Below are 18,903 nucleotides of genomic sequence, written 5' to 3'. Positions count from 1 at the left end.
TCTGTGGTGCCAGCACTCAGCATGAGTGTGTGATGGCTAGCAAAGATCAAGACGGACTAGCCAGGAAGTAGGCGAGGTGGCCTGGGAGGCAGGCGTACGTGCATCTCTGAGGGTGAGACCACCGAAGGCACTGGCCGCTGGAGGGGCCACGGGTCCTGGCCAGTTGCCAGAGAGACAGTGGAGTCTGTGGTCAAGTGTGAGACCCCCAGTTACTCGGGGGTCCACAGCACACATGATGGTGTATGAAGGGGTCTGTGCAACAGCGGCTTCTACATCCAGATGCCAGCAACTGGGGAGACTGGAGTCTGGGGATAGCTGCTGCGAAGACTAAGCCAGCTACTGCTGGATCCACCTTGTACACATGCATGTATGTGTATTTCCCAATAATGGACCTTCATCCTTATCAGTCAGGGAGGGGAGCAGGATGAGGCCATCGATACTGTTTTTGTGAGCATCTGTCTGTGTTGATCAGTGTGGCCAGCCACACGTATATTTGGGCACGCTTTGTGTATGCGTGTCCATGTACATGCCTGCTCAGCCTTGCTAATGGTTGGACCTGGGGACGTGGAGCTGTGACAGCCTTGTTTCTGTCGAGCTGCGGGGTTTGGTAACCCTCTGCCGGTATGCCAAGTGCCTCAATGTAGGAGTAACGTCAGGTATTCATAAAGCAAATTTGTCTGTTACACTGGCTGGTGTTTTTTTAATACTTCCTCCTCCTGCTCATATCGGTACAAAAAACCACATTTTTTGGGTGGTTAGATTGTCATGTCATGCTACCATCTTCCTTCTCACCAAAATAACTTTCTCTTGTTATACACACGTGTCTTAACACTCTTTCTGTATTGCTGCAGTTGGGTTGGCTTGTGACATACCCAGTACGGTTTATCTATGCCACCTTCCTGAGGCTGTTCAAGAATCCCCATCCTGCGATTACTCTGAAGGATCCTGAACTGAAGTATGCGTTGAGGCTGATTGATAAGGAGGTAAGTGCATGTACAGTGCTGAGCATGATTTCTCCATGGATACTGTGAAATACTTATGGCATCTTAAATCTTGGGTAATGTTGCAGCAGGGCAAATACTTGTATTTTAAGGAAAGGACTTCTTTCTAAATGTTCCTTGCCTAGTATAACTGGGTTCTGCAAGCAGTTTGTTTCCAAGCAAGTTAGAGAGGAGAACGCTGCTTTAGAAATGACCAAACTCATAGTTTCTGTCAGGTGTGTCTCATGTCATGGAGTACATCAGCAGAAATTCCTAAACTCTGCACTACTAGATTGGCTATAAGACAGAAGTCATGCTGTCAGGCAGAGCAGGCAGTTTTTTCATGGTCAGTAGCATTCAGCATAGTAGTTGTCAGAACTATGTTGGTACTGATTCATGTTATTGGAATTTGTACTCTAATGTGTTACAGGAAGAAAGGTGTTTAGATGGTGTAGTCCTGACAGCACCTGAGCTGTCTCAGCTTCTTTTTCTCTGTTAAAAGTAGAAGCTGTTCTGTACCTCCTGGGCTGCTCAACTGGGTTTTTAGAGGAAAGCCATGACCCTTTCAGGAGTTGATCTTGCTATCAGGAGTTGGTAACTCAACTTGCAGGAAGGGGACCAAAGCCATGAAAGGTGAAAAGTCCGGATTTCCCTTGGATAAACTCACCATCAAATGCATGAGAGAGAAATCTTTGCTTTTCAAGATATATTTAGTGTTGACTTTTTAAGTCAATGAGCTAGTCAGAGAGTTATCAGAAGAATTTCAATGAAAAGCACTTTGGACTGGCACAGAGCTTTGTTTGAGGTATAGGGAGTGCACTGATAGCTTGGCTTTCATTTGTTCTGTCTAAGAAAATGGTTACTGTCATTCCGAGTCCTAGTTTCGTGGGAACTGAAAGCTTCCTCATGGCTTGGGCTGGGTGGCATTACTGAGTTTATTTCCTGTGTGTACTTACTGAATTTATTTCCCATATCTACTGCAACAATGCTATTATTATATACTCCCGACTTTTGCGTGAGACCTGTAGCACGTGGTGGCAGGTACAGTCTGCCTGAGCTGCAGGAGGGGAGGGAAGCTTGAGGCAGTGCACATGCTTCTGAGAACCAAGCTACTTGCAGGTTTCTGCTAGTTTGTAGCAGAAGAGAGTTCACAGTTCACTTGATTTTTTTTTGGCTAAATACTGATTTTCTTCTCACTCTTTTTATTTTTTACATGCTTTTTTAACCTTGGGATGGAGGAACAGCTCTTACATAACCAGGTCAAATGCTGCTGCAAGGGGTACCTTGATCAACTGAGAATATTGACTGATGGATGTTTGTAATTTTTTGCCTAAATGGGAAATGTGTCCTGGAAACAGAAGTTAATTTTGAAAAAAATAATTTGGTACAGTAAGTGCTAGTAGTTTCTAACATCCTGCCAAAAATCTGGTGCAAACACTCTGATCTTTGGTATTAAACTTCTCAACATTGCCATATCCACCTGTCTGTGAAAGATGAAATTAGTCAGAGTCTTTCTGACATGCTTCAGTTTGTATTTTACAAGCTATTAAATTTGAAGTAGATGAGAACTGTAATCTAAACCCACCTGTCATTACACAAGAATGTTTTAACTTGGGAGGAGAATTGTGCTCTCGGTGTGGTTGTGGACCCTACTCAAGACATCTGTGTGGTTGGCTAGAGTTTACCTTCCATTGCAAGAGGAATTTCAGTACGCTGGTTTTGCCTTTACCTAGTGCCCAGCCTAGCTAAAGACCCTCATATTTTAAAAGTTTCTGTTATTCCTATTACCATGTTGGTATTTATTCCCTTTTTGTGACTATGAAGCTGCTGGTACCTTCACTGGCAGAGCACCAAAATGTTTTGTGTTTAAAACAAAAAAGGAACAAATGAACTCCCTGTTGTGGGGGTTGTAGTTTTTAACCTGATGTATTTTGATGATATAGTCGAGAGTATGGCCTTACAGAAAGTTTTCTTAGTGGACTGTGGCCCAAGCAAAGGAGCAAGAAGCTTGACCAGGAAGGGAGGTGGCAGGAACTGCTTAGACTGATTTCACAGCTCAAGAAAATGGGCTGGTGGTGGCAACGGAAGACCGAGTTGCATGTACTGGGCTGCCATACAGCAATACACGTATGTGAAATCTCAGAAGGATTCCACAGTTACGTAGCAACAGTGTTTAGGTGTCTGCAGTCTAAAGTTTGAAAAGCACTGGTCTAGAGAATGCCTAGTTTGACATATAAGTATCTGTTAACACAGCTTAGATTTTTGCGTATGAGAGCTGGAAATCGAACATACCATGTTGTCGACCTGTTGCGAGCAGAAGCCTTTCTTCCTCTACCCGCTGTCTGCCTTTTACCCACCAGCTGAAATGTTAACATCTGCCCAAATTGGGTATGCCATACCTCCCGTCTGTTGAATGGAGAAATAGGGGTCACAAGGCTGCTTTCTAGTGTTTTATCATAGGAAAAAACTGTCATAATATGGTTAGGTGTGCTAATTTATTTTATGCCTTAAAAAAGCCGACAACCTCAGGGTTTTTTTTTGTGGTGGTAAGCATAATTCATTTGTTGCCTTTCAGTGGCTTCAGCAAAGCACCAGCCTGCAAAAACTGTTCTCCAGCTTTGCATTTGCAGTTGCGAGCGTGGAAGACTCCACAGCACCTGCTACTTGAGACAGAAATACGTGCTGGTATCTGGAGGCCAAGGGCTTAGGCTGCTGCCAGATGATGGCATTGGGGAATGCTGTGGAGATGCCCCCATACTGGAAGTGGCTTCTTTGTCCTGTTTTAAGGCTGTCTTTAATCTGGCCTTGACTAACGACTTGCTGAATGGCATGGTCAGTGTCTTGGCCACTTGGCCAAGCTATCTCAACTTTAATTCATGAGATGATTAACTGGGAATTTGTTCTTTCTGCATGCTGTTAAAGACAGCATTTTAAAAGATTATTGGCAAAATTGAGCTTTGAAGTAGTGAAGCTTGTGCTGAAATTTCCATACAGAAACAGCAGCGGTCAGTGTGAGAGTAACAGCGTTAAGTCCACATTAGCTGTCATTCTAGTGGAATTTTCAATGGCAGTTACTGTTCCTGAATAGACATAAGTACAGAGAAGCCCTTTTTAGACTGCTACTCGATTCCCTTCTTTCTTCTGCATTTACCTTAAAATGATTTATTGTGAAGAAAATTTCATCGGTGTGACCAGAACTCATAAGGGAAGACTAGAACTGTGATGAGAAATGAAGACAGATTCCTTGGTTACTTTAAAAACAAAAAACCAAACAAAAAAAGGGTTACAATATTTTATAGGATGTTTATGAATTTTTCTCTAGAAGGGATGTTATGTCCCATAGGGCTTTAAAAAAAGAAAGTCATTGGATGAGGCATTAGGCTGTATGATGTTTCTGTCTTTTTTTGCTGTCTTTTCAGTCCCATGAATGTGACCTGATTTTTAAGAGATAAAAATTGCATAGTATAAGAAATAACATTTTATTTACTCATTACAAACATTTTATTCAAGATATGACTTTCCTAGTAAAAGATCAGAATAATTATCCCAGCTGGACTCCGTAATACTTTTATAATGAAGTTCTTATCTAGATAGAGTGTTCTTTTCAATTTTAGTTAAGAATTAATTCAATTTTTACAGAGAAAATATTTTTAAGGCTCTTAGCATAGCAAAGGGGACCAGGTTGCTACTTCCTGATTTTCTTGACATCCACTAGTGTCTTCTGAAATCATCTACATTGAAATGGTTAATTCGTTTGATTTTGAGACTTCAAAATCAAAATTTTTGGCCTTGAACTCCTGCATATTTAAACTTTAAATGAGAACTGAAGAACTGATTAATTTTTATCTTGTGGCCTTCTCACAGAAGGCAATGTAAATGTTCATACTACTGAGAAAGTTATTGTTTAGTCTTAATCTGTATGTAAGTATTTTATCAGGTTTTGCTATTCACATTTAAATATACATCAAAACCATATTTGCATTTGTCTTTTATTTCTATTTCTTCTTCTGTATTACTTCTCAAAATATTTTGAGATAAATTTAAGTTTTCAGGGAGTTTGAATGAAAAGTTGACCTCTGCTGGATTGCTGTTTTCAGAGGAGTTCATATTTGCATTATGCAAAAATCTCAGTTAGGATGCTGCTCTTCCCAAAATATTTAATCCTGCAGGAAGCCAGACTAGCGTATCGGTGTTACAAGTGAAATCACAAACATTAAATCCCAACAACATAGCTGATTGATTGTTCTTTTTATTTTCCTCTTTCAGGAAGTTAGTCATGACACAAGAAGATTTCGATTTGCTCTCCCTTCCATAGATCACATTCTGGGTCTGCCTGTAGGTACGTTCTGACTTTCCTTACTGAGATGTGTTGTTAAGTATACTATAAGAGATTTTGTGGGGATTTTTTTCCTACATTTTGAACTGTTGAATTTCAAATACTGTCCACATGGCTTGAGCCAGTATTTAGAGCTTTGCAAGATTATTCTCATGCTGTGAGTCATCTGCAGGATCTGAAATCTTGTGTACTTACAGAGTGTACATCCAGCTTGTTTCTGTAAAGACAGTAGACTGGTCTTTACTTGTATTTTTCCAGTCTTGACTTTCCAGTGTGTGTTATTCCTGTGGTGCTTGGTCTCTGTGGTCCCTTTCCATCCCCTGAGGCAGTGCGCTCAGCTGCTCCTCCTCTAACACATGCGGTTTACCAGATGATCTGCTCACTTCTGAATTTGCAGCCAGTCTCATGGAACTTCTTAATCACCATGGGGTAGATGTTTCCTTAGGCCTTGCCATGTGGCGTGTTGCCTTCCATAATAGCTTAGTGCTATTGTTTCCTACTGCTTATATAAAAAGCATTTAATTGTGGCTTGTGTTTAATAGGGACTTCTGCCTTAAGAACCTGTTGCAGTGATCTGTGGATCAAGTGCTTCGCGGTAGTCCTCAGCACCTTTCCAGCATTACAGTCCATCGTGTTTAGATTCCCTCTTGTTTGGGATATATTATTCTCTTGATCCTGTTAAGTAGTCATGAGGGCAAAGCTAGTTTCCCTCCCTTGCCCATAATGAACATTGAGGAGTGAGCTGTCTCACATCTGTCATTGTTCTTGTCCTACACGCCAACAGAAAAGGAGCCGTCTGGGGGGAATTTGGCCGGCTGGATGCCACGGCTTCCTCCAGTGTTTTAGTAAAAAGTCAGGGCAAATCAGCCAGTTGTTTCAGCGTAGCCCGAGGAGGTGCGTGCCTGCCCCGCACAGTCCCGGGAGCAGCGCAGTCGTGATCTCGAAGGTGCTCTGCACGGGCTAATCTGGGGGTGACTGAGGGAGTGGTTTACTGGGCAGACTGGGGAAGCAAAGATGGCTGAAGGCTGGTGAGGGTGGTAGCAGCAGCTGGGAGCAGCAGGCTTGGCAGCCGTGGGACAGATACTGGCCTGGATGTTTAGTCCAGCCCCAGCATTTCGCTTTTACCACCAGCTGGAGCGTTACAGGAAAGAACGCGATTCACTCTGAGGGAGAGTGCGATTGTGTATGGCCCCATGCAGAGGCTGCCAGCTGCTGTCCTGTCAGTGTGGATGTCCTCCTTTCAGCTGGCGTAGAGTTTTACTTTTTTTCCTGATTCTCTCCCCCATCCCACTGGGTGGGGGGGAACTGACTGAGCAGCTGCGTGGTGCTTAGTTGCTGGCTGGGGTTAAACCACAACAGTAAAAGCGTAAGGCATGTTTTCCCTTTGGGAGGAGCACCTTCTTTGAATTTGTACTAAGTCGTGACGCATGCCCCAGCAGCGGTCCTGTCCGCCCAGTTTCAGTCTGCAGTGGTCCCCATGGGCCCGTTCCAAGGCCACCCCTTGGCTGGAGGAGGAATGAGAGGCTGCTCCTGCAGCTCCCCTGAGGTCTTCCCTAGCAGCAAACGTGTGCTGCCAGATGTGTATAGGCTTTGCTGAGAGGGTTATCTGAATCACCCTTGCATTATGTCCGTGTACAGCTTCAAGTGAGGTATGGTTGCTCATTTCCCAAGTCACCAGGTAGCACATCCTCATTCACCTACTGGTTTGCCTCACTGGCCCTCCAGCTTGGCAAACCAGCTCCCAGTAAAACCTCCTCTTTGTGTTCCCGTAACAGGCAGAGGAGCTGCACCATCTTTGGAGAGCTGCATTCATCTTAAGAGATAGTTTGTTCTGTTGACCTAGTGGTGATAAAATAACAAAACCCAAATCTCCCCCCAGGTATTCTTCATTTGGGTCTCTTCAGGGTGTTGGAATTTTATAGGAAAACCTTTCAAAGATGTTAATTTTAGTTTTTTTTCATCAGAAACATAGACATTGAGAAAAGAAACTATTGTAGAGTTCAGTGAATGTGTGACATTGAAACGTGATCGCTACATTCAAATGTTAAGCTGGAGGAATAGCAGGGTTAGAAAAGTGCTTTATGTCTAGGCAGCCTTAGCAATGGCAGCTAGATGGCTTCCTGGTAGACATGAACGATCTGTGGTCAAAGTAAGAACAGTTGTAAACACAGCTGTAACTAAACTGTAACAGTTTATAACTAACAGGTTAATAAAGAAGTGTGAACAGCACTTGATGGTTCTCCTCTTTGTTCTTTTTACGTGTCTGTATGGGAGAGACATATCACATCTTTTGCAAGATCTCACGTACAGTTAGGGCTTTGGTAAATGTAAATGCATGAAGCTATCAGAACAGATATGACTGACATATAAAATTAGCACTGGAGTTGTCTGCCCCTCCAGGTTGAATCTGTGCATGGTTAACAACTCTGCCAATGCGTTACAAGGACAGGAAAACAAGAGAGGAAAAAGTGGTGCCCCCAAAAAAGGTGGTTAGGAGAACTTTGAGACTCCATTTGCAGTCCGTGCCAACTCAGTACAACTCCACTGAAAGAAAAATCTTCTGAAAGCAGACTGCTTTTTTTCTTCCCTGTGTACAGGACAGCATATCTACCTGTCTGCACGGATTGATGGAGCTCTGGTTGTCAGACCTTACACTCCAGTTTCCAGTGATCGTGACAAGGGCTTTGTGGACCTTGTTGTCAAGGTGAGAATGTCATGCTCCTTTACCAGGCTGGGCAACTTCTGAGCCCACCGTTACACTTGCAGTGCTATGTGTAGTCTGATGTGCTGCCTTCTGTTCAAGTATGTGCCACTGTGGAGTTCCACTGTTGTAACAAGTGATCTGCAATTACCTACAATCCATATGGCATTTGCAAGCACTTCTTTAGTGAGTGTGTCTCATGAGATGCTGCATGATTTTCTGTATTTGCATACTGCAGTTTTCCAAAATCTGTGCAGACCTGCAGATGTTCACGCACTTTTTTAATCCTTCTGAAATAAGGAATTAACCTTGCCTGAACTGTCAGCTTCTTCTGAAGCTAATGTAATACGGTCATTATGATTGTTAAGAGCAGTGATCATTATCATTACTGATCCAGACAGTGTGAATGACTGATTTAATTGGCAAGAATATGATTGAATCTTGTGATAATGTCCTTTTGTTTTATCTCTTGGTAGCTAGACTAAGCAAATATATTTAAAGCTGACAGGAATTTAAAACCTGAATATCTGCACTGGATTTCCTCTTAGAATTTTAATCTTAAGTTTTTTTCTTCTTCACAACTAATAACACTTTATTTGTTTATTGTGAAACTAGACATGAATTTGCCTTTTACTACCTACTTACCTTCATGAGTATGGCGTTGCACACAGAAGACATGACAAGGGAAAAATTTAAATATTTGACTCAGAAATGTTTCACAAGACTCCTTCTTCCCATTGTGGCTCTCCATGTATGCAAATGGTGCTGTTCTTGTAAAAGTGTAGCTAGTCTCAGCTTGAAGTCTTTAACACCCATGTGATTTAAAACAAACCCCAGCACAGTTCCAGCAATGTAACTACACCCACTGATACCTGTTGGTGAACAGTTGAATATTCAATTAGTTGGTATCCACTTTTTTGGTTACTGTAACTTTGAGGTGCAAACAGTCGGCATCCCAAGAAGGTGGTTTGGGTATATCCCTTTGCAACTGAGCTGTCAGGGATCTTTCTCAGAAGTTTTTCTGTTTGAAATCACAGTGCTGGGTTGTTTGGGTTTTTTCTGCCTTTGTTTTTTTTCCCCTTTTGAACTTGGGTGTAAATCATGCTGATTATTTAGATATATTTTCTATGTTACAGAAATACAATGGAGAAATTGCCAGTCTGTGTCCAATCTGATCAAAATTAGGGCAAGACTGGCATTTTAATCTTTTTCAGAAAACTCAGTGCTTCTGTTTTATTGTCAGTCAAATCTGCATTGGTAGTGTTTATCTACTGATTGTATTCTTTGCATGAGGATTATGGGTACCTAAATATTTAAAGGGAAAATGCTCGTCTTTGAGCTGTGAGATTAATTGCTTCATTGTTATTTTTAACAGATCTACTTTAGAAGTGTCCATCCGAAGTTTCCTGATGGAGGGAAGATGTCTCAATACTTAGACAGCCTGAAAATAGGGGATACTATTGACTTCAGAGGACCAAGTGGCCTACTTGTCTACAAAGGAAAAGGCAAGACTGACTCGGAAGATATAGTTTATCCAGAGTAAACAATACAGAAAAAAACATCATATAGTAGTAGTAACACTGGTCACAGTTTTTTCTGGCTGGGTTCAAGTTTTTATAGAATCATAGTATCATAGAATCGTAGAAGATTTTGGGTTGGAAGGAACCTTTAAAGGTCATCTAGTCCAACCCCCCTGCAATGAGCAGGGGCATCTTCAACTAGATCAGGTTGCTCAGAGCCCCGTCCAACCTGACCTTGAGTGTTTCCAGGGATGGGGCATCTACAGCCTCCCTGGGCAACCTGTTCCAGTGTTTCACCACCCTCATCACAAAAATTTTCTTCCTTATATCTAGTCTAAATCTACCTTCTTTTAGTTTAAAAGCATTACCCCTTGTCATGTTGCTACAGGCCCTGCTAAAAAGTCTGTCCCCATCTTTCCTAAAAGCCCCCTTTAAGTACTGAAAGGCAGCAGTAAGGTCTCCCTGGAGCCTTCTCTTCTCCAGACTGAACAACCCCAACTCTCTCAGCCTGTCTTCATAAGAGAGGTGCTCCAGCCCTCTGGTCATTTTTGTGGCCCTCCTCTGGACCCGCTCCAACAGGTCCATGTCTTTCCTGTGCTGAGGACTCCAGAGCTGGATGCAGTACTCCAGGTGGGCTCTCACCAGAGTGGAGCAGAGGGGCAGAAAGTCTGTGGCTACATTTTGATTACACATACTGCATAAACCGAACCTTAGCTATCACCTCTATTTATTATTTGGGCTGATACTCTCGGTATACTCGTGCTCTCCCAATAGACATGGGGATTCTTTTCTGTTGTTAGCATCTCTGCACAAAAGAAACTTCTAGTGTCTTAATTAAGTCAACAGCCATCTTGAGGGGGATTGTTATGTGACTATCGAAGTGCTTGTTATTGATACTAATCTCAAGGAAGGGAATTCGCTCCCTGCTTATATGGCCACAGTTTATACACTGATAAAAACACTTGGTATATGTGCTGTGCAATGCTAATTTCCCAAGTGAAGATGAATGTTATCAGTAGGAAGTACTTTTATGCCAATATAAAATATCTCACTTTGGCATAGTGCAGCCACAAATGTGTCACAAAAGCCTTCTGGCAGTTTTGTGAGCAGCAGAACTCAGAGATGTGGTTTTCCAGAGCTTTGTATATTGTGTTCATGTTATCCTGGATGAAGAGAGGTGTGAATACAACAAATACATCATTCTGGGCAATTTCAAACTCTGTGAGATTTGGCTGAAGCTGGCAAATCAGCTCAAAAAGAGGAGATAAATATACAAAAAAAATACACCCTGCGTATTTCAGGTTTTCCCTTAAAATAATCTACATGGGGTGAAAAAACTCCCTGAGCAGATTAATTCCTTTGTGTAGAACTGTTTCCAGAATCTGGGCTTCTGAATATCACTGGGGGTACGGGACATGAGCAAATAGAAGTACAGGTAGTGATGGCTTGATGCTGTAGTCAGGAGTAAGCAATAACCCATGTCAGTGTCGGCTGTTATCATCACGTGTCTTACAGTCTCTAACCATGTTCCAGGATTTGTTTTAATTTGTGACTTCTTCACCTTTGTCTCATTTCCTGCTCCTGCTTTACGGAGAGGGAAGTGTGACAGAGCTGGAACAAAGTCAATTAGCTGAATGGGCTGGGAAGGGACCACAGGCGCTGTTTCCTGCTTTCTTCAATGTTTTCCATCAATCTCTCTCTCTCTCCCCCCCGCTCCCCATCCTCTCTCTCTCCAGGCGAGTTTGCTATTCGGCCTGAAAAGAAAGCTGAACCGGTTACTAAGAAAGTGAAATATGTGGGGATGATTGCAGGTGGGACTGGTATGTATATATAAAGATTAATCCTTGGTTTCTGACAGCTGGTAGATGTATTTGTTCATATTTTCTCTCATGTGCTCACTCGTGCTTTCTTTTGCTCCTTCACATTCTCGCATCATTGACCTGCCTTTCTCTTTCAGGGATAACACCTATGCTGCAGATCATTAAAGCAATCATAAATGACAAAGATGACCCTACCATTTGTCAGCTGCTGTTTGCTAATCAGGTAATTCTGTCCTTTTTTCTTTTTATAAAGTTTTAGTTAACTAACAGAACTCCACTTGGGCAAATTATATTCTTGCTGAGAAAGCCTGGTACAGAAATACAAACTCTGAGGGGAAAAGTGAACTGAGATGTTGAAAACTTCCCATAGAAAAGCACTATAATGAATTGTTTTTTAAATGTTACTACAGAAATACTGCTCCCCTCCCAGCTAATGCTCGCTTTCCTGTGTCTTATTGCTCTGTTTCTAATCCAGTTTATAAATGTTTTAAAACTCTACATTCCTTTGTGGAAGTTGTTACTGTTTTGGGCAGACTTTCAAAGCTGTCTCTCTTTGTGGAAACATCAAGGAGGTGGACATGTGTCTCCTTCAGCGATTGTAACTCCCCAACTTTGCAGCAGGGTTTGTATGTGGAATCTTTCTGTTTGAGAACACCTTAGGTGAGGCTAAAATTAACAGTGGTCTCCAGCAGCTCCCTTGGCTATGGAGCTGTGATTCTGCATGGCTGTCTCCTTTCATTTCCATTTCCTCTGTCAGTTCTTTGTGCGTTTCTATTGCTCTTTGAGTTGTATCATACTGCCATGCTGGACAAAGGGAAGATCTCTTATCCATGGAATCCTTGCGAGAGATTTCTTGGATGACCAGGCAACCCAAATGGTGTTGTGCTGCTGAACTGCAATGCCCCTTCTTCGCCTGATGTTCTTCTAGCGCTAATCCTTTTGCTTTTAAATTTCTCCATCAACATAAGTATTTGTTTCTGGATTATGAGCCATTGTTTGTGGTGAACCTCACTTCATGCCTGTGTTTTTTAGCTTCTTTAGGCTCTCCTCTGTCATTCCTTTCTCCTCTGATACTCAGTGTGTCCTCGTTTTTTGTACCATATCTGAATTACAAACCAAGATTTTTCTACCCAGAAGCTACGATCCAAGTGCCAACAGATGCCCTGTTCTGATGCTTTATTCCAGTAAGACCTCCTCAAGAGCCCTGCTGGTGCCCTCTGGTGCTGGCTGGTGCGGCTGCAGCAGCTGGTCTCTGCTGAGCCCTAGGAGCTGGCATAAAGTGCAGTCGGGATCAGGGCAAAAGGGCCAGGATTTGCTATGAGTAATTCAGAATGACTACTACAGGGATAGAGCTGCTGCTTTAGCAACCTAGAAAACCTACTGCTTCTTGCAGGGAGGACTTGGGGAACAGTTGCCTGTGTATTAGCAACAGCCTGTGTAAACAAACATCAATCCTTGGCTTTGAAGAGTCCTCGTACCCAGTAACTGCACAAATATAAAGCAGCCTCGTGACAAATGGTCAGTCAGGAAAGCCTGCAGACTAGATGTTTTTTAATACTGAATATTTAGATTTTTTTTTTTTAATACGTGTTTTGCTGATCTTTTATTTTGGCCTTCCTGAAAGAGCTGTGTTGGATTACAGATGACAATGTACGTGGGCTCATACTGTGCTTCTGACTAGCATGCTTTGAGTTGGTCAGACCCCGTAATAGCTTTTCTGGAACACACGTAACTGCAGATCCAGAAATAGGCACCTTCTCGGCAATAGTTGCTGGCACATTCCTCCTTTCCCCCACAGTTACAGACATAGTGGTGTCCTCAGTGCTGAATTATTAAGGTGGCAGAGGATGGTACCACTTTTAGTCTCTACCCTTTTCCCTCCTTCCCAAACTGCAGCTGCTGTTACAGGAATAAGGCTTTCTTTTGGCCTTCAATTATGTTGCATCAGGGAGGAGCAGAACTTGATACCCTGGGTAATATTTGTTGTTCCAATCACAACTTGATACCCTTTTGGTTATTTGTTCCACATCCTGTTTAAAAAAACCAAGAAATCTCTGTGTGGCGGTGCTGATGAAATTTGAAGTGGCAAAGGTGAAAAACCTGGCATTTTCCTGACTGAATGGCACAGTATGGAGGGGTAGGGAGATACCTGTGTGCAGTCATGGTTATTTTTTGATGAAAGTTTTTTCTGTAATAGGAGTGCTAAAAGAGGGTTTTACTCTCCTGATTCTACCACTACTTCTCTGAACAAGAAAGTTCTGTGTTTTGATACAGGTTTTGCTTTGTTTTATTTTTTAGAGGGAAGGCATTGCATGGTCAGGATTTGGGAAAGTTATGAATCCTTTTATTAGCTCTGCCACAGGATAGTCATGAAATAACTTGTGTTTGCTCTCTTCAGCCTGTAAAATAGAGTTGAATAATCCGTTCATTTCATAGGTCTGTAGAGTAGCTAATGCTCTGTAGTCATCTGAGGGCTGTACTCAAATGCAGAGCGTAATCGTTGTTTTCCTTACCCTGCAGACGGAGAAGGATATCCTGTTACGTTCTGACCTAGAGGAGATCCAGATTCAGAATCCTGGTCGCTTTAAGTGTTGGTACACACTGGACAGAGCACCTGAAAGTAAGATCTAACATGCTAGTTCCACTGAAGCTTAAGTTATGAGTATAATGCATGTGTTTGACAGGAGACATGCTATGTCTTGTTCATATTTCTGAGCTCCTTTCTTGCTTAATGAATTGTGTCTGAATGCATCCAGTAGCATCACTCTTCACACAGTGATGCACAGAAACTCCTAGATGTAATCAGGCAGTGTTTGCAATGCTACAAAGCTCACCTCAGGTGAATGGCAGTGCAGTGTTCCTTCCATGACTACACCTGAATATTTACCATTATTTACTCTGGAAGGTGACTTTCCTTCTTCCCCACAGACATAAATATAACGTGCTATCTTACTGTCTTGTGTTTAGAGCATGCATTAAGGCAGCTGCAGTGGGAGTGTCAGAGGCACTGTTACCTCACGGAGATGCGGCCAAGTGCAGACACCTACCTAGCTGTCACTGTATGGCAGTTATGGTAGCTGATCTCCTTCCTAGGCAATGGAATTGGCTTTGTATTAACAGTGTTTCTCAATGAAAATACTGTTCCAGCTTGGTGCAGTCCAGTTTTAAAGATAATGTGATACAGTTGGCTGGTCTAGGTGAGAGGATGAACCAGCTGAATGTGCTTCCCTCAGCTGTACAAGTTTGAGGAAGAAAAGGCTAAATAGTTACTGCTGTTGTGAAAAGGTTCAATAGATTCTGTGTCATTCCTTGTCGTTTCCTTTCTTACCATTCCTCATCACACCCACCCACATCAGGCTAGATTCATACTCCTATTCACTGGTAGTTTGGGGCAGAGGAGGAAAAACTATATACCTTCTCCTACCTTGTGACCAAGAATACACCTCTGGTAGGGTGGGGGGAAGGGTCTTGCTGTCCCCACAGTCTGTTGCTGTCATGTCATCTTCTGCAATTAGTGTTTTGGAATTTCTAATCACTCTTCCTTTTCTTTGATATATATGAATTGTGAACTGATCTTAGCAGTTGCCATAAAAGTTCCTCCTTAGACCCGCTCAATGCTGTTCTGCAGACTTTCACTACCCTATGTCAAACCAGACCAAACCTGGAAATTTTTGGATAATCTGTGGGAGAAAAATGTGTCAGTCTTACTGTGTCCAAAGGTTTGGGTTGGCAGCTTTTTGCATCCAGGGCTGGAGATGTGATGGGTAAACCTGAATCCTAGTATTAACTGATTAGCACCGTGAGTGTTCCAACCAGGAACAACTTCACCAGCTAGATTTCCCCTAGTGAACTTGTAAACAGTGGGGTAGGGAGGATGGATGTTGTTATTACACAGTGCTGGAGCTGAAGAGTTTCACCTTCTGTTCACAGCTCTGCTTGAGATTTCCTTGGTGCTTTTAGCAAGCTTTATTAAAAGTTAGCCCTTGTTTTCTCCATACATCAGTTTTGCATCTTAAAAGCAGAGGTGACGGTTTTTCCATGTAGCATAACTGTGTTGGGGACACTAATGTGAGTGGAATGTACAAATGCTACACTCCAGAATGTTACAAAAAAACCCCAGACCCCCACACTTCATTCTAAAGTGACTTGTATCTATCTTTTCCTCCTTTTTCCTTCGTTCCCCTTCCCCTACTTTCATTTTTTTTTTTACAGATTGGGACTACAGCCAAGGATTTGTGAACCAAGAGATGATCAGAGACCACCTGCCCCCACCTCAAAACGATGTTCTGATCCTCATGTGTGGACCTCCTCCGATGATCCAGTATGCTTGCATTCCCAATCTGGACAAACTGGGCTACACCAAGGACATGAGGTTCTCCTTCTAAAGAAGACTGATAATTCACTGATCTTGTGTAGAAGGGAAGAAAAAACATTTAATGGGGAACAGGACAAAGCTACAGACATGGCTGATGCACAGTGCTGGGAAGCTACATTTACATTAAAAAATGCTTCATTTTTTCTGAATCTCTGGCAAGTAAGACACTTAAGCTCAACTGTACTAAAACTGTACTGTATGTTGCACAGAAACAACTGTATTGTGGAATGGTAGTCATGCCTAGTGCTTGGCTATATTGTATACTGTCTCAAGGGAGGACAGTATAGCTGCTTAGGGCAGTAAACACTCATTTACACTTTTTCTTAGCACTGTAATCAAATGGCAGTAATATCCTACTTCCTAGCACTGTGCATACCCAGTATTTCATGGTATGAAGTATGAAAATATATGGAATTTGCTGGATTATTCATGTTGCTTACGCCAAATTTTAATACTTACAGAGCTTTTACAGTATGAGGGCCAGGAGTGTTTGCCTTGTATGCATAATCTTTGCAACATCAGAAGCTTAAAGAAGATGCTTGTTCAGTTGAAGGGTGACAGTTAACCATTTATGACTGAAGTTGTTCAAGCTGCCTTGTTAATCAAAACAGAGAGGTAGACAGCAGCACAAAATTTGTTTGCTTTGTATTTGGGCATAGCCTCTCAAATGCAAACACTTTTCCAGCTGGTCACAGTTTTCATCCCTGGGCAATGAAAGAAGCTACAGAAAGCAAGCAGCTTTGTGCACTGTTCCACAAATAGCTGGAATTTTTTGCTTGTATGTGTGTGGAATACTGAAAAAAAAAAAATACTAACTTTTGCATTTACTTTTGAATAGTGGATGGTGCCATAGGAGTACAAAAGCATGTGTTCTGCATGTCCTGTGCAGTGAAAAAAAAATGCTGGGTGAAAATTGGATCTAGTTTTAGTTTCTTGTTTCCCAGAGATGGATTTGGAACAAAGGGAGCTCAGGTTTCATTGGCAGGGTGGGTTTCAGCAGGTAGCCCAGCTTGGGATGCGGTATGTATACAGTCGGGGGACCCGCCTGTGTGTCTTGCTCAGGCAAATCTCCAAAGGGTTTTGCTTGCTAAGGATGCATGGGAACAGCCTTAAGAAGTCACCAAACTGACAGCAAATTCAGATGTTTCACTGAATCTAAAACTGTTTCTTAGATGCTGTTTATTATAGCTCTGATTTTTATTTTTTTAATACACTTTTTTTACAGCAGCCTTTAGTAAACTTAAGGCATCTTGCATGCCAAACCTTCTGCTTCTGAACAGCAGAGATGCTGCTGAGATCGGAGCTGTCCTGCAAGGAATCTATAAAACTAAAAATCTTGCTCTGGTGATGAAATCAGAGTGACCGAAAGGATGTTTAGTCATGTATGAAGTAATGTGGATGCTAGTTAGCTACAAGTGTCAGTGTATAATACCACTTTTTTAAAGATTCGGGTAGGTATCTGAGGTTATAGCTTCCCATGTTTTCTCTTGTGTTTGTACAGCAGATGGGTACTGTGCACTTAAAAGGTTAATTTTTCAGCATGAATTAAAAGGAGAAAAAGATAGTACAGTTAATTTAAGGAACCTCAAATGGATACTACTGTTATTAATTTTATTAATTAGATGCTTGCCTCTGAAGTCTTGAATTTTTGATGTGCGCTGCTGAAACTTGTTCTTTAATACTATGCTCCAAAGTTCAATTACTCCTCAAGTAAGTTTCAGTCCCTTTTTTAGGAGGCAAAAAGCAGAAATATGAGAGAAATTATCTTGCTGCTGGTTTATATCACTGTGGGATACACATAAATTTTTTTCATTATAGTATTTAATAAAGTTTTCTTGTAAAAAATAACTCTAGCTGGTTACTCATCAACTATTTTGTATTACTTACTCTGCTTATTCAATTACTGGCTTTTTTCATATCTGTGTAAGAAATAAAGTATCTTGCAGGTGAATCACCTGTGTGTTACTGAGCAGAACATCATCTTAAACCTCATAAGAGACAGACTGTAATTGTAAAACACTCTACAAAGTGAAGGCTCAAAAAAAAGAGAAAGCATTAGATTTGTTTACCCAAGTGCTTATCTCTTTCTTTTGTTTGAGTTTGGTGAAAACTGTTGTATTTGGTGCTGAGTCAAGGAGTAAACTGTCTTTATCCCTGTCACTCCAGTCTCCTCTTTTTACCTTTATTTTGTACATCATCTTCCTTGTGACCATGAGGCCATTTTAATAAATAAAAAGAGGGATTTTATATAATCTGCTGAAACAAAACTGTGTCACAGTCCCTTTGGCTTAATGGTCCTGTACTCTAGCATTTAAACAAGTCAGCGTTCAAGTTGTTTTTATTTTATTTTTTTTCCTTTGAGCCAATTCATCTGTCTGTCTTCTTACAGAAAATATGAGTATTCTGCCACTTTTCTGGCAGGATGTGCTGAGTACTACTAGCCTCCATGTTATAAAGCAGCTGGGGAAACATGAATGTCCTGCATGAAAGGTATTTCCTGAGAGAAACAGGATTGAAAGGGCTGCTGCAGCTTCAGCTTTACCAGAGGAAGGTTGCCTCCACTTACTTACCGCTGTGCAAAGGCAGGTATCCCCATGCCACAAATAGCAAAGGTGTGCTTGCATATGGCAGGAAGGAGGTGAGATGTGAGCTGGTCCTTAATCTATCTTACTCTCGTAGCTGGGTCTTGAGCCTGTGCTTCTTGGGGTGCTGCAGCAGTCCCAGCTGTGCGTCTGCTGGTCTGTGCTGGTGTTGGCCCTGTCCCAGCCACAGGGGCCAGTGCTGTGAGCAGATCTTGGTTCTGGGCTGCATGTGGTGAACTGGCTGCTTGCCCAAAGCAAGTCCTCACCTGTCCTGCTTCCCAGCTGCCTGTATGACTGGGGGGGCTCTGCTTTAATCTTTCAAGGCACTGTATGACAGGTGAGGAAGTACATACTGCCTTAGGGGTTTAATAGTGTTCTCCAAAAGTTTCTGATAAAAATAACTTGGTTTACAGGAAGGAGCCTCATATTGTTCCTGAGCTTTTCTCTTCTTGATCCTGCAGCAGCCAGGCTCTCCCTTGCGTTTGTTAACTTCTTAGACACATGCGTCAGGTGTGAGTGGGGGAAGAGCAGGACAGGATTGGAGCAGCAGGGATCTTTTCTTGCTTGAACAGCCTAACAGGTGAGCAGT

At 42.1% G+C, this 18,903-nt stretch overlaps 1 protein-coding gene across 1 annotated transcript; it reads left to right on the top strand.

Moving 5' to 3' along the window:
• Positions 1 to 839: 839 nt before the first annotated feature.
• Positions 840 to 16,540, top strand: LOC104829372 (NADH-cytochrome b5 reductase 3; the record flags this gene model as incomplete). Its single annotated transcript, XM_010563575.1, has 8 exons — positions 840 to 983; positions 5,247 to 5,319; positions 7,914 to 8,020; positions 9,393 to 9,522; positions 11,274 to 11,357; positions 11,495 to 11,580; positions 13,878 to 13,977; positions 15,570 to 16,540. Coding segments are annotated over 8 exons (897 nt in total), but the record flags the coding sequence as incomplete, so codon positions are not given.
• Positions 16,541 to 18,903: the final 2,363 nt, after the last annotated feature.

This window comes from Haliaeetus leucocephalus, unplaced genomic scaffold (assembly GCF_000737465.1).
Source record: "Haliaeetus leucocephalus isolate CR32 unplaced genomic scaffold, Haliaeetus_leucocephalus-4.0 Scaffold170, whole genome shotgun sequence".
NCBI lineage: Eukaryota > Metazoa > Chordata > Aves > Accipitriformes > Accipitridae > Haliaeetus > Haliaeetus leucocephalus.
The sequence above is the reverse complement of the archived record's forward strand: the minus strand, read 5'-3'. Positions and strand labels throughout refer to the sequence as shown.